General features: G+C 54.7%; 1 protein-coding gene across 7 annotated transcripts in view; it reads left to right on the top strand.

Moving 5' to 3' along the window:
* Nucleotides 1-12,954, top strand: part of ELF4 (E74 like ETS transcription factor 4) — a 41,550-nt gene extending 28,596 nt beyond the window's left edge. For 4 of the 7 annotated variants that reach the window (XM_047764007.1, XM_047764009.1, XM_047764008.1 and 1 more), the window contains 7 exons: nt 3,302-3,473; nt 3,889-3,981; nt 6,383-6,574; nt 7,349-7,432; nt 7,508-7,700; nt 8,676-9,056; nt 10,336-12,954. In XM_047764007.1, coding sequence (XP_047619963.1) covers nt 3,302-3,473; nt 3,889-3,981; nt 6,383-6,574; nt 7,349-7,432; nt 7,508-7,700; nt 8,676-9,056; nt 10,336-11,137 — 1,917 coding nt within the window. In that variant the 3' untranslated portion in view covers nt 11,138-12,954. Of the gene's footprint in view, nt 1-3,301; nt 3,982-5,924; nt 6,575-7,348; nt 7,433-7,507; nt 7,701-8,675; nt 9,057-10,335 lie in introns of those variants that run through there. The other 3 variants (XM_047764012.1, XM_047764013.1, XM_047764011.1) reach the window with 3 other exon arrangements.

Here is a 12,954-nt window from a genome sequence, read left to right as displayed (position 1 = left end):
TCTTCTTACCACACCTGCCCCTCCACCCTCCTCAGGCCGCCTCTCGTCCCATTCACAGTGAAGCTCAAAGCTAAGACGCCCTCAGCTTCCCTCCCTTCTCCCTCTTAGCAATAACATCACCCATTCTTATTTCCTTTCCACTGACCGTCGAGAAAGAAGCGTCCCTTTTCCTTCCAAGGGTAACTTCTACCCTGATGTTTAAGCTCTTCCTCCTGTGGGCCTTCAAGCCATCAAACCATCCATCATCTCCTCTCTCGTGCGTATCTTTCAGAACTCCCAGACCTTCCTCCTCAACCTGGGACATCCTCATGTGTCCTCAACCCTAAGAGAAAGCCTTCCCTCCCTTCTGTCCACCTTCTTCAATATACCACCTCTTGGCTCTTTTCATCTCCCCAGTGTAACTTCCACCCTCTGTGTTTACTTTTTCACCTCCCTTCTCTCACTCTTTTTAGGGAACATTTTTTGTTGCAAAATGCATTATGAATACAAAAGAGTGCAATATACATATATATATATATTTTTTTTTTTTCTTTTCCCTATGGCCGCACCCTCGGCATATGGTAGTTCCCAGGCCAGGGACTGAATCCAAGCCACAGCTGTGACCTACACCACAGCTGCAGCAACTCTGGATCCTTAACCCACTGTGTTGAGCCAGGGATCAAACCTGAGCCTCTGCAGTGACCCAAGCTGCTGCAGTCGGATTCTTTTTTTTTTTTTTAAGTTTTAGTGAAGTATAGTTAATTACATGGTTGTGATAATTTATGCTGTACTGCAGTCAGAGTCTTAACCCACTGACCACAGCAGGAACTTATATATATATATATATATATGTTATATATATAGTTTGTTTATATATATATATAGCCCTGGCATGGGCTAGTGGCTACAGCTCCGATTCGACCCCTAGCCTGGGAACCTCCATATGCTGCGGGAGCGGCCCAAGAAATAGCAAAGAGACAAAAAAAATAAAATAAAATAAATAACATCAGGAGTCCCCGTCGTGGTGCAGTGGTTAACGAATCCGACTGGGAACCATGAGGTTGCGGGTTCGGTCCCTGCCCTTGCTCAGTGGGTTAACGATCCGGCGTTGCCGTGAGCTGTGGTGTAGGTTGCAGACGCGGCTCGGATCCCGCGTTGCTGTGGCTCTGGTGTAGGCCGGCGGCTCCAGCTCCGATTCGACCCCTCGCCTGGGAACCTCCATATGCCGCGGGAGCGGCCCAAGAAATAGCAACAACAACAACAAAAGACAAAAAGACAAAAAAAAATCATCACCCCAATTTATAAATGAGAAACCAATGCACAGAAAGTTTAGGTAACTTGCCCAAGGTCACACTGCTCGTGAATAGTAGAACTTGGTTTCAAACCCAGGCACTCTGGCTCTAGATCAGCCAGTCCAATAGAATCCTTTTTTTTTTTTTGTATTACTCAATGAATTTATTACATTTATAGTTGTACAATGATCATCACAATCCAATTTTATAGGATTTCCATCCCACAACCCCAGCGCATCCCCCCATCCCCCAAACTGTCTCCTTTGGAACAATAGAATTTTCTGAGATGCTAGAAGTGTTTTAGATTTGTGCTATCCAGTATGGGGCCATGTGGCCATGTGAACTATGGCTAGCTCAACTGAAAATCTAACCTTTTTTTTTTTGTCTTTTTGCCATTTCTTGGGCCGCTCCCACGGCATATGGAGGTTCCCAGGCTAGGGGTCAAATTAGAGCTGTAGCCACAGGCGTACACCAGAGCCACAGTGACCCCAGATCCGAGCTGCGTCTGTGACCTACAGCACAGCTCATGGCAACACCAGATCCTTACCCCACCGAGCGGGGCCAGGGGTCGAACCTGCGTCCTAGGGATGCTGGTCAGATTTGTTTCCATTGAGCCACGACAGGAACTCCAAAGAGCTAACTTTTGAAGTTCTCATTATTTAGGTTGTATCTATAGCTAGGATCCAGGCCGGAGCCACAGCAACTCGGGATCCGAGCCGCGTCTGCAACCTACACCACAGCTTGCGGCAACACTGAATCCTTAACCCACTGCTCGAGGCCAAGGATCAAATCCACCTCCTCATGGATGCTAGTCAGATTTGTTTCCGCTGAGCCACGGAAACTCCTACATTTACATTTAAAGAGTCACCAGTGGCTAGTGGCTACTGTGTTGGACAAATAGCTCTAGACTTTGTGGCCTCGATCACTACACCCACCTGCCTCCGTCCACCCTCCCTGAGATCTGTTGTCATGTGTCTTGGGACCACAACACTCCCCTGAAACTGTCCAGCCAGGGTGACTTCCCAGCAGCCAAACCCAAAGGCAGTTTCATCAATTTTTATTCTTCTGGATCCTTCAGGAACATTAGACAAAACTGAGAATTCTCACTCTTTTTTCATAAAGAAAGAATTAGCAGGAGTTCCCATTGTCTCGAAACGGGATCGGCAGCATCTTGTGAGTGCTGGGATACAGGTTCGATCCCCACAGTGGGTTAAGGATCCAGCATTGCCGCAGCTGCAGCTTAGGTCACAACTCCGACTCCCATCTGATCTCTGGCCTGGGAACTCCATATGCTGCGTAACCCACTAGCAAGGCCAGGGATCGAACTTGCATCCTCATGGATACTAGTCAGATTCGTTTCCACTGAGTCACAACCGGAACTCTCATTTTAAATACCTTAATGGCACCTCAAACTCCCCATATCCAGACACTGTCCCCCTTATCTTTCTCCAAAACCTATCCTTCCTCCTCCTGGGTTTCCCCTTGACAAGAACAGTGTCCCCATGCACCACTGAATCAAGCCAGAAACCGGAACCCTGTCCCCGATCCAGGCAGGGACCAGGCCCTTACCTTTCTACCTCATAATGCCTCTGTTCTTCTGTCTTCATTCCCACTGTCATCGACACAGACTGAGCCCTAAGATGTTCACAATCTGTGCCCTTGACCCTGGCACCCATCTCCGTGTTGGGTGTATATTTGGCCCCTCACCTTTTGCCACTGATGGATCGTTTCGCACTGACGTCATACACTGAGCACTACCCCTGGCCACGGATTAACCCATAACTAAAACCAGTTACAACTGCCTGCCCTTGGTTGTGCGCAGGTGGTACAGAGCTAACCCATCTCTATGAATCAAGAACCCACTCAAAGTTTCACCTGGTGAGGTTGGACCCAGAGCAATGTCAGGCCCTACAAAGGCTAGCCCCTGAGGGATCCAAGAATTAGGAATTGCAAGAAGGGCCAGATTCTGGCAGGGAGGGCTTCCTGGGAGAGGCGGTGGGCCTTGAACTGGATCCCTCTCTTTTCCGTAGTTGGAAGACCCCTCAGTGTTCCCAGCTGTGATTGTGGAGCAGGTCCCCTACCCGGAACTGCTGCATCTGTACTCAGGCCTGGAGCTGGACGATGTTCACAATGGCATCATAACGGATGGGACCTTGTGCATGACACAGGATCAGATCCTGGAGGGCAGTTTTTTGCTGACAGGTCTGTTTCCTTCCTGGGTAGGGAAGGTGTAGAGGAGAAAGGGGTTCTGTCTGCAGGGAACAGTAGTCCGCAGTGGCTTCTGGTGACCCCATGCAGCTAAGGGCAAGGCCCCCAACAGTTGGACATTAGATGGGGTGATTAGGCTAAGCAGAAGGTGGTAGCACTTCATAGAGGAGGAAACCATCTAAATGAATTTATGATCTTCTGAGATGGTGGGGGACAACGAGGAGGGGAGACCAGCTGGGGTGGTGTAGAGAAAGGTGGAGAACCAGAGTGGGAGGTATGCTGGTCCCCTCCTGGCTGTCCCCAGGCTCCTTAGCACCTTCCTCTGGGCTGGCCCTGGTTGTAGCTGCACCCACTGCCCTATGCCCTGAGGGAACTTTTCTTCTTCCCCAACCACGGAACCTGGCACCAGATGACAATGAAGCAACCTCACAAACCATGTCAACCACTGAAGTCTTGCTCAACGTCGAGTCACCCAGCGACATCCTGGATGAGAAGCAGATCTGTAAGTCTGAATCCCGGCACTTTATCTTGAGGCAACACAAAATCCCATTAAAGAATATCACACTGGGGAGTTCCCTGGTGGCTCAGCGGGTTAAAGATCCAGCGCTGTCACTGCTGTGGCCCCAGTCGTTACTGTGGTGAGGGTTTGATCCCTGGCCCAGGAACTTCCACATGCCATGGGCGTCACCAAAAAAGAAAACAATATCTAAATCACATCCATGTATTGGATTCTCCAGGACATGTGTGTGCAGGCTTACGCCCCCATATCCACCCATATACATGTAAACGTGCTCTGGAGCCAGGACTGGAATGGGAGGGGGCAGGAGGGCACCGGGGACAAGGAGAAGGTGGCCAAGGTGCGTTTCTTTTTCCAATTTTATTTATTGATTTGTTTTTGTCTTTTTAGGGCCCCACCCGCAGCATATGGAGATTGCCCAGGCTAGGAGTCAAGTCAGAGCTGTAGCTGCCGTCCTACACCACAGCCACAGCCACGCTGGATCCTTAACCCACTGAGCGAGGCCAAGGATAGAACCTGCATCCTCATGATTCCTAGTCAGATTCGTAACCTGCTGAGCCACAACGGGAACTCCATTTTTTTCCAATTTTTAAATTCCAGTAAAAGGCACCTAGCATAAAGTGGATCAGCTTATCCATTTGTCCGTGTACAGTTCTGTGGTATTAAATGATTTGCTATGCTGTGCATCCCTGCCATCCCCTCAGAACTGTTAGCATCTTGCGCAACTGAAGCGCTGTCCCCGTTAAACACTCACTCCCCGTTTCCCCCTCCCCTCAGCCCCCGGCAACCACCAGGCTACTTTCTGTCCCAGTGACTCAATGACTTGGACTCCTCCAGGGACCTCAGATAAGTAGAATCATACAGTACTTGTTTTTTGAGGACTAGCTTATTTCACTTAACATCATGTCCTCGAGGTCCGTCCATGTGTAGCATGTGTCAGAATTTTTTTTCTTTTTTTTTCTTTTTGTCTTTTTGCCATTTCTTGGGCCGCTCCCGCAGCATATGGAGGTTCCCAGGCTAGGGGTCGAATCGGAGCTGTAGCCACCGGCCTACGCCAGAGCCACAGCAACACGGGACCCGAGCTGCGTCTGCAACCTACACCCCAGCTCACGGCAACGCCGGATCCTTAACCCGCTGAGCAAGGCCAGGGATTGAACCTGCAACCTCATGGTTCCTAGTCGGATTCATTAACCACTGCGCCACGACGGGAACTCCAAAATTTCTTTCTTTTTTTTTTTTTTTTCTGTCTTTTTAGGGGCGCACCTGTGGCATATGGAAGTTCCCAGGCTAGAGGTTGAATCAGAGCTGTAGCCACCGGCCTACACCACAGTCACAGCAATACCAGATCTGAGCCGTGTCTGTGACCTACACCACAGCTCATGGCAACACCGGACCCTTAACCCACTAATTGAGGCCAGGGATTGAACCTGTGTCCTCATGGATGCTAGTCAGATTCATTTCCACTGAGCCACGACGGGAACTCTTTTTTTTTTTTTTTTTCCTGCACCCACAGCACGTGGAAATTCCTGGGCCTAGGGTTAAACCTGTGTCTTAGCAGTGACCTAAGCCACTGCAGTGACAATGACAGATCCTTAACCCATTGAATCACATGGGAACTCCAGAATTTCCTTTCTTTTCAAGGCTGAATACTATTGGGCTGGGTAATTTCAGACCCCCCCCCCCCCCCACACACACACTCTCTTGCTGAGTTCCCAGGAAGACTGCAGGGTGTGGCTCATTTAGAAATGGGCCAGACTTGGAGCCTCCCTATCCCTTCCCTGTTCTTGGAGGTTGGCTACCTCCTCCGAAGGCCCCCAAGGCAGGCTCCTCCCCCAGGCACCTGCCGTGACTCCAGAGGTGGGGAAAGAAAGCCCTGAAGCTGCACATTCAGAATCCTCATTCCTAATCCCAACTTTGTCATCATTCAGGACTCAACAAATATCTACTGAATGTCTATATGCACCAGGCATTGTGACCAACTTGCTGTGTGACCTTGGGCACACGCCCTGCCATCTCTGGGTCTCAGTTTCTTCATCAGGAAAGCAGAGGATTTGGCCTAAGTGCTATCAAAGGGCCTTCCAGTTGTAAAATGAGTGAATGACTCAATCAAGGTGGCCCCTTTCCCTGGGGCTGGGACCTCCCCACCACCAGCCGTGGGTTATACATGTGGCCGCCGTGATTGGCGCCAGCTCGTGCCCACAGCTCTGCAGATGTTTCCTCTGCGCGTGTTGTGAGACACACGAGGCATTTTCAGGTGTATCCTGTGTCTGGGGCTGTGGGCAATGGCGCCTCGGCCTCCCCCGGAGCCCACCGCTGTCTGGAGCACTGGGAGACCACGCTCCCCCCGTGCTCTGGGCCCCGCCACCTCAGGCCTTTCTTCTTGCAGTCAGCACCTCCGAAATGCTTCCAGACCCAGAGCCCGCTCCAGCCGTCACGCTGCCCAACTACCTGTTTCCTGTCTCTGAGCCCGACGCCCTGAACAGGGCTGGTGACACTGGTGACCAGGAGGAGCACTGTCTGAAGGAGAAGGTCCCCAGAGAAGACAGTGCCAAGAAGACTGGAAAATCGAAGAAGAGGAGTAAGAAAGAGAGGGAGAGTTTCTTCAAGGGGTGGGCGGGAGGCGGGGGCTGAGTGTGGGAAGGTTCAGAGACACCGGAACAGGAGGCAGTCTGGTGTGGCAGCGATGGACGGGAAGTCCTCCCTTCGGCAAAGCTGGGCCTCATCGGGTGGCCCGCCCAAAGCCTGGCCTTTCCCAGGCCACTCCCACGGGGCCAGCAGATGCGTCGACTCTTGTAGAAAGGCCACTGATCCCAGTGGGTCGAACCCCATGCTGGGTGTTCAGACACCAGGGATCGGCCCGGGGGCCTCTGCCTCATACTGTGCACTGATCTTCCTTCTCGGCGCTCGGGGAGCTGAGGCGGTGTGTGGGACAGGACTTCGGGCTTTCCCAAGCCCCGGCGTCACTGATTTACTCAGGTGATGGCTGGTGGCAGTGCCGTGTCAGTGTGGCAACCAAAGCCCAGTGCCACACTGATCTGCACCACGGTCGCACCTCGAGGCTGCTTTTTTGTTTCAAAAATTAGGCGAGGCGCACTCCGTTCCTCTAAAGGTGGCTCATTGGCAAGAGGTCCCTTGCCCCACATCGTCGCAGCCGTGCTCTGCTTTACCTTTGGGGCCTGAAAGTGAGGGCAGGCCATTGGGCAGGTGCAGGTACCCGAGGGCTGTGCCTGTGGAGAGCGACCCCAGCTCTTCCCTGCCAGCCTCGTGGCGCCCAACTTGGTGAGCTCCTGGGAGCTTGCCCGGCCTCACTCCCCGGGCCCAGCTGCATGCCGCTCTCCCCTTCCCCCCACAGTCCGGAAGACCAAGGGCAACCGCAGTACCTCACCCGTCACCGACCCCAGCATCCCCATACGGAAGAAGTCCAAGGACGGCAAAGGTATGGCTGGGGGGCAGGTGAGGTGGGAAAGGAGCCGGGGGCCGGGCCGCCTGCTCACCGCCCGCCACTCTGCAGGCAGCACCATCTACCTGTGGGAGTTCCTCCTCGCCCTTCTGCAAGATAGGAACACCTGCCCCAAGTACATCAAGTGGACCCAGCGAGAGAAAGGCATCTTCAAGCTGGTGGATTCCAAAGCCGTGTCCAAGCTGTGGGGGAAGCAGAAGAACAAGCCTGACATGAACTACGAGACAATGGGGCGGGCGCTAAGGTAGGAGCTACGGGGGCGGGGGCACCGAGTCCGGCCCTGAAGAGTCACCGAGCTCCTCCCTCAGTCCCAGGAGTCCCCTCGCTAAGGGGCCTCCACTTTTCCCTGAAAGCACTGTGCTCTGTCTGGGTTACATGTAAATACCTCGCTCCTCTGGCATGGGTCCCCGAGCTGCCCTTCTGAGGCGGGAATTGCTGTGACTCTCCAGCTTGCTTGCCCTGCCACCCCATTTCCCAGGGCCCGTCTGGGAGGAACAGCCCCTTCCTCCTGCATTTCTGTCCTCTCTTTCTCTCTCTTTAGATGGGAAAGAGAATTTGAGGGCCTCCCATCCCCAAGAAGGGCTTTCTTCACATGCTGCAAGCCAGGGGCCCAGGAAGTGGGCCTGGCTTGCCCACAATTGGTCTCTCAGGCTAGGGGACCGCCGAACCCCCCTCACCCACCCCTCCCATCCTTCACGCACCCCTGTCCTCTGCTCCGAAGCAGGATGGAGGTTGGCACATGAAATCACTTTTTTGGGACCCTCTGAGTCACCAGAGGGAGATGGCAGAAATTTCATAAAAGACTTCCAAGTTCAAGAGCTGGCCCTACCTGGGGTTCCCAGTGTGGCTCAGCAGTTAACAAACCTGACTAGTATCCATGAGGACTCGGGTTCGATCCCTGGCCTCGTTCCGTGGGTTGAGGATCCGGCGTTGCCGTGAGCTGTGGTGTAGGTCACAGACGCGGCTTGGATCTGGCATTGCTGTGGCTCTGGCATGGGCCGGCGGCTCCAGCTCCGATTGGACCCCTAGCCTGGGAACCTCCATATGCCGTGGGTGTGGCCCTAAAAGGAAAAAGAAAAAACAAAAAGAGTTGGCCCTACCAACTCCCTGGCCCTTGGGCTCCTGTCTGACTCCCCCAGCGCTGGCCTCGGGCGTGCCCTGCCCTAGAGGCACGGTGTGTCCCCGGCTCACTGCCTCCTCTCTGCCCCGTGTGCCGCAGATATTACTACCAAAGAGGCATCCTTGCCAAAGTGGAAGGTCAGAGGCTGGTGTACCAGTTTAAGGAGATGCCCAAGGACCTGGTGGTGATTGAAGACGAGGACGAGAGAAGTGAAGTTACAGCCGCCTCCCCTCAGGCCTCCGCCCCCTCCACGTCCTCTGCTGGCAGCACCCGGAGAGCCAGCTCCAGGGTCTCCTCCCGGGCTGCCCCGCCGGGTAAGGGCGGCACCTCGTGGGAAAAGCCAAAGGTGCAGCAGCACGTCGGCCTGCAGCCATCTGCCAGCCTGGAATCGGGACCGTCCCCAGACGAGGAGATGCCCACTACCTCTACCGTGCTTGTCTCTCCGCCAGAGAGCCAGGCCAAGCTCACCAAAGCTGTGAGGTGAGGGCGCCCAAGTCGTGGCGAGTCTTCCCGTAGTAGCTCGTGATGGGAGGCGGTTTCAGCTGCTTGCAAAGCTCTGCAGTGTCTCCAGTCTCCTGGGACCCTCGCACCATCCCCAGGAAACCAGTGGGACACTTGTGGGTTAAAAGAGGAAAAGTGACTTGCCCGCGCTCACACACCAAAGTGATGGCCAAGCCAGCACTTACTTGACCAGGGGGGCTTCTGTCACCAGCTGGGGCTGTTCCTGTGACCCCAGAGTGCTCCCCCAGGAGCCTCCGCCCCTAGGCCATCCCGCCACGCCTCCTCCACTCCAGAAAAGAGGCAACAGAGAACGTTACGGAGATGCCGGCCTCCAAGCCCGCCCGGAAAGCTCCCATTGCTTCTTGTCCACACGAAGGTGCCTCCGGTTTTCCCTGAAAAGTTTGGGCTTTGTCTGTTCTTGTGTGTGTACCTGTTACCGCACTGGTATGGGCCATGGGGATGCTCTTCTGAGGAGGGAAGGCAGTAGAGTGGAGCGGTGATGATCACGAGCTCTGGAGTCAGGAAGCCCATTTGTGTCCCTGTTACTAGCTGTGTGGTCTTAGGGCAAGTTGCCTAACCTCTCTGTGCCTGTTTCCTCAAGCAGTAGAATCAGATTGTTGATCTTATTATTCAACTCGTGGTCTGATTGGAAGATTAAGGGAAACCTTGCATGCCAACCATTTAGAATGATCCTTCCTCAGAAGTTCCCTTGTGGCACAGCCGGTTAAGGATCCCCAGTGTTGCCGCAGCAGTGGTGCAGACTGCAGCTGCAGCCTGGGCTCCATCCCTGGCCTGGGAACTTCCACATGCCGCAAGTAGTGTGGCGAAAAATTTATTTTTATATTACTGCTTTTTGGGGCTGCACCTGAGGCACATGGAGGTTCCCAGGCTAGGGATCAAATCCAAGCTGCAGCTGCCGGCCTACGCCACAGCCACAGCAATGCCAGATCCAAGCCACGTCTGCACCTACACCACAGCTCACAGCAACGCCGGATCCTTAACCCACTGACCGAGGAGGCCAGGGATGGAACCTGCATCTTCATGGAGACTGGTTGGGTTTGTTTCCACTGAGCCACAATGGGAACTGCAGTTTTGTTTTTTGTTTTTAATTAGAATGATCCCTGGCCTGTATACTTGAGTGCTCAAGAAACAGTAGCTGAAAGGACCATCTAGAAAAAACCACTTTCGCCTCCGTCCCCCCTGTGCCCGCCAGCCCAGCCTCCCACCTGAACCAAATCTGCTTTCTGTTTCTCCTCAGCACTTCGGTGCCCAGCAACATCCACCTGGGAGTGGCCCCTGTCGGGTCGGGCTCGGCCTTGACCCTGCAGACAATCCCGCTGACCACAGTGCTGACCAACGGGCCTCCCGCCAGTACTACTGCTTCCACCCAGCTCGTTCTCCAGAGCGTTCCACCCGCTTCGACCTTCAAGGACACCTTCACTTTGCAGGCCTCCTTCCCCCTGAATACCAGCTTCCAAGAGAACCAGGTGGCAGCGCCAGGGGCACCGCTGATCCTCAGCGGCCTCCCCCAACTTCTGGCTGGGGCCAACCGTCCGAACAACCCAGCACCACCGTCGGTCACAGGGGCTGGCCCAGCGGGGCCCAGCTCTCAGCCCCCCGGGACTGTCATTGCAGCCTTCATCAGGACTTCCGGTGCCACAGCCGCCCCTGGGGTCAAGGAAGGGCCGCTGAGGCCCTCCTCGTATGTGCAGGGCGTGATGACTGGGGCCCCCATGGAGGGGCTGCTGGTTCCTGAAGAGACCCTGAGGGAGCTCCTGAGGGATCAGGCTCACCTTCAGCCACTTCCAACCCAGGTAGTTTCAAGGGGTTCCCACAATCCGAGCCTTCTGGGAAACCAGACTCTCTCTCCTCCCGGCCGCCCCACTGTTGGGCTGACCCCGGTGGCTGAACTTGAGCTCTCCTCAGGCTCAGGGTCCCTGTTTATGGCTGAGCCTAGTGTGGCCACATCTGGGAGCCTGCTGACCAGATCCCCAACCCCAGCCCCCTTCTCTCCGTTCAACCCTACTTCCCTCATTAAGATGGAGCCCCATGACATATGAAGGGCGGGGTGGGGAGGGAAGTGTGAGCCCCCAGGCAAAGTTGAACAGCGTTTGTACCCGGACTTCCTCTAAGAGAGACTGACTTAAGTAGCACACCTGCCCTTACATTTCAGTGGGTTGTCCACACACCAGCACCCCCCCCACCCCCCGCCCCCGGTGCCCCAGCCCCGCCTGGTGTCACCATAGCCAAGACAGGCCCAGTTGGAACATCCCTGGCATCAGACCATGGCTTTCAAGAGCAATAGGGCATACGCTCTTGTCGGGGTGATGGGCTGACTTGGTGATGGAGGGCAAACCTGTCGAGACGTTTGTGACCAGGGCTGGGGTAGGGGCTTTGAGAGGAGTCTTTTGGCCTGGCTGGATGTCACCATCTTCGCTCCCTCCACACAGTAGTTACTAGCCCGCCTGTGAATATCTCTGTACGTATTTGGGTGTACTCGTGGGTCTGTATCTCCGTTTCTTTGGTGAGAACGGGGGTGTAGCTGTGAGGTCTTCAAGGGTATGTGTCCCTCTGTGGCTCAGCCACAGAGATGGGGACTTTGCTGTTTTGAGGGAAAGCGTTCTTTCGTTCCCTTTGTACAAACCAAGATTCGGTTGTTCTGAGACTACGGGGTGCAGGTTTGAGCCCCCAAATCTGGAGAGATGTCACAGAGCTGGGGCAGGTCCAGGGGACGAGCGAGTCAGTGAGCATGTGCGTTGGGAAAGACGCAGTTCTTGGGGACAAGGAGAGGGCCGACTGAGATCAAACCATGAAGAGAGGGAAGGAATTCTGCCCTGAGGAGCAGCCCCCTCCCCACCAGGTTAGATGAAGTCTTCCCCCCCCCCCCCCCCCCCCCCCCCGCAGCCTCTTCGCCCTGCAGGCATTTGCCAGTGGGCCAGAACCTTGATCTCCCCAGAATATCTTTCAGAAGCGCCCCTCACAGTCAGAGCCAGCCACAAAGTCCCCAGGGGCAGAAGGGCTACATTCATTGATGCATGGGCTGTAATACCAGCCTTCATGGGCGCCCTGGCCTGCACCCCAGATCCTGGCTTCTCTCTTGATTAATTTCACCCCTGTTATCCCCAGGCATGCTGGGGCTCATCCTAGCGATGTGCCTCGGGTCCGCCTCCGTTCCTGCTCCTGCCTACTTGCCGCTCAGCCCGCGCCCTGGTCCCCCGGCCGCCTGCCCACCCGGCCCCTCCCGCGATGGCCACGGCAGATGCCTCCAGCGGGGCCGTCGCCCCCAAGCGCCAGCTCCCCGGCTCACCCTGGTTCCTCCGCCAGGAAGGCGGCAGGCAGCCGAGGCGCACCCCCCCACCCCCCACCCCCGCCCCCGTCCTTCCGATCTGTCTCTCCATGGCTTCTTCCTGCCGTCTTTCCTCTTTCTGAGAAGGGATCAGCCAATTCTCTCTTTTTCTTTTTAAAGCCAATTCTCACTTAGTCAACCCCGGGCCTAGGGCCCTGAGCCCCTCCCTTCTCTCTTCTGTGAATTCCCTTTCCTCTCTCCCCACCCAGTTCGGGAGTAAGGCTAAGAGCCCTAACATGTCAGAAACAGTGGTATTACCTGGTGAATTTGGTTAATGTGAATCCGTGCCTCGGGACCTCTGTGTCCTCGGCACAAAACCAGCCACTTGACCTAACTACCTCCCCGGTCGCCCTTCTCTCTCTCCTCCCCGTCACTGCCAAGCCTGGCATTGTCCTCTCTTACTTCTTCTCGTTCTCCCTCTTCTCCCCCAAGAGGGAACCATGTATTGTTGTACAAGTGTATTTATTACACATCTCCAGCACTTGGCATTAACGTGCCTTTTTCTAATAAAATCAATTTATTATGACGGTT

This window comes from Phacochoerus africanus, chromosome X (assembly GCF_016906955.1).
Source record: "Phacochoerus africanus isolate WHEZ1 chromosome X, ROS_Pafr_v1, whole genome shotgun sequence".
NCBI classification, from domain to species: domain Eukaryota; kingdom Metazoa; phylum Chordata; class Mammalia; order Artiodactyla; family Suidae; genus Phacochoerus; species Phacochoerus africanus.
Note: the sequence above shows the minus strand (reverse complement) of the source record. Positions and strands in the feature narration are given on the sequence as shown.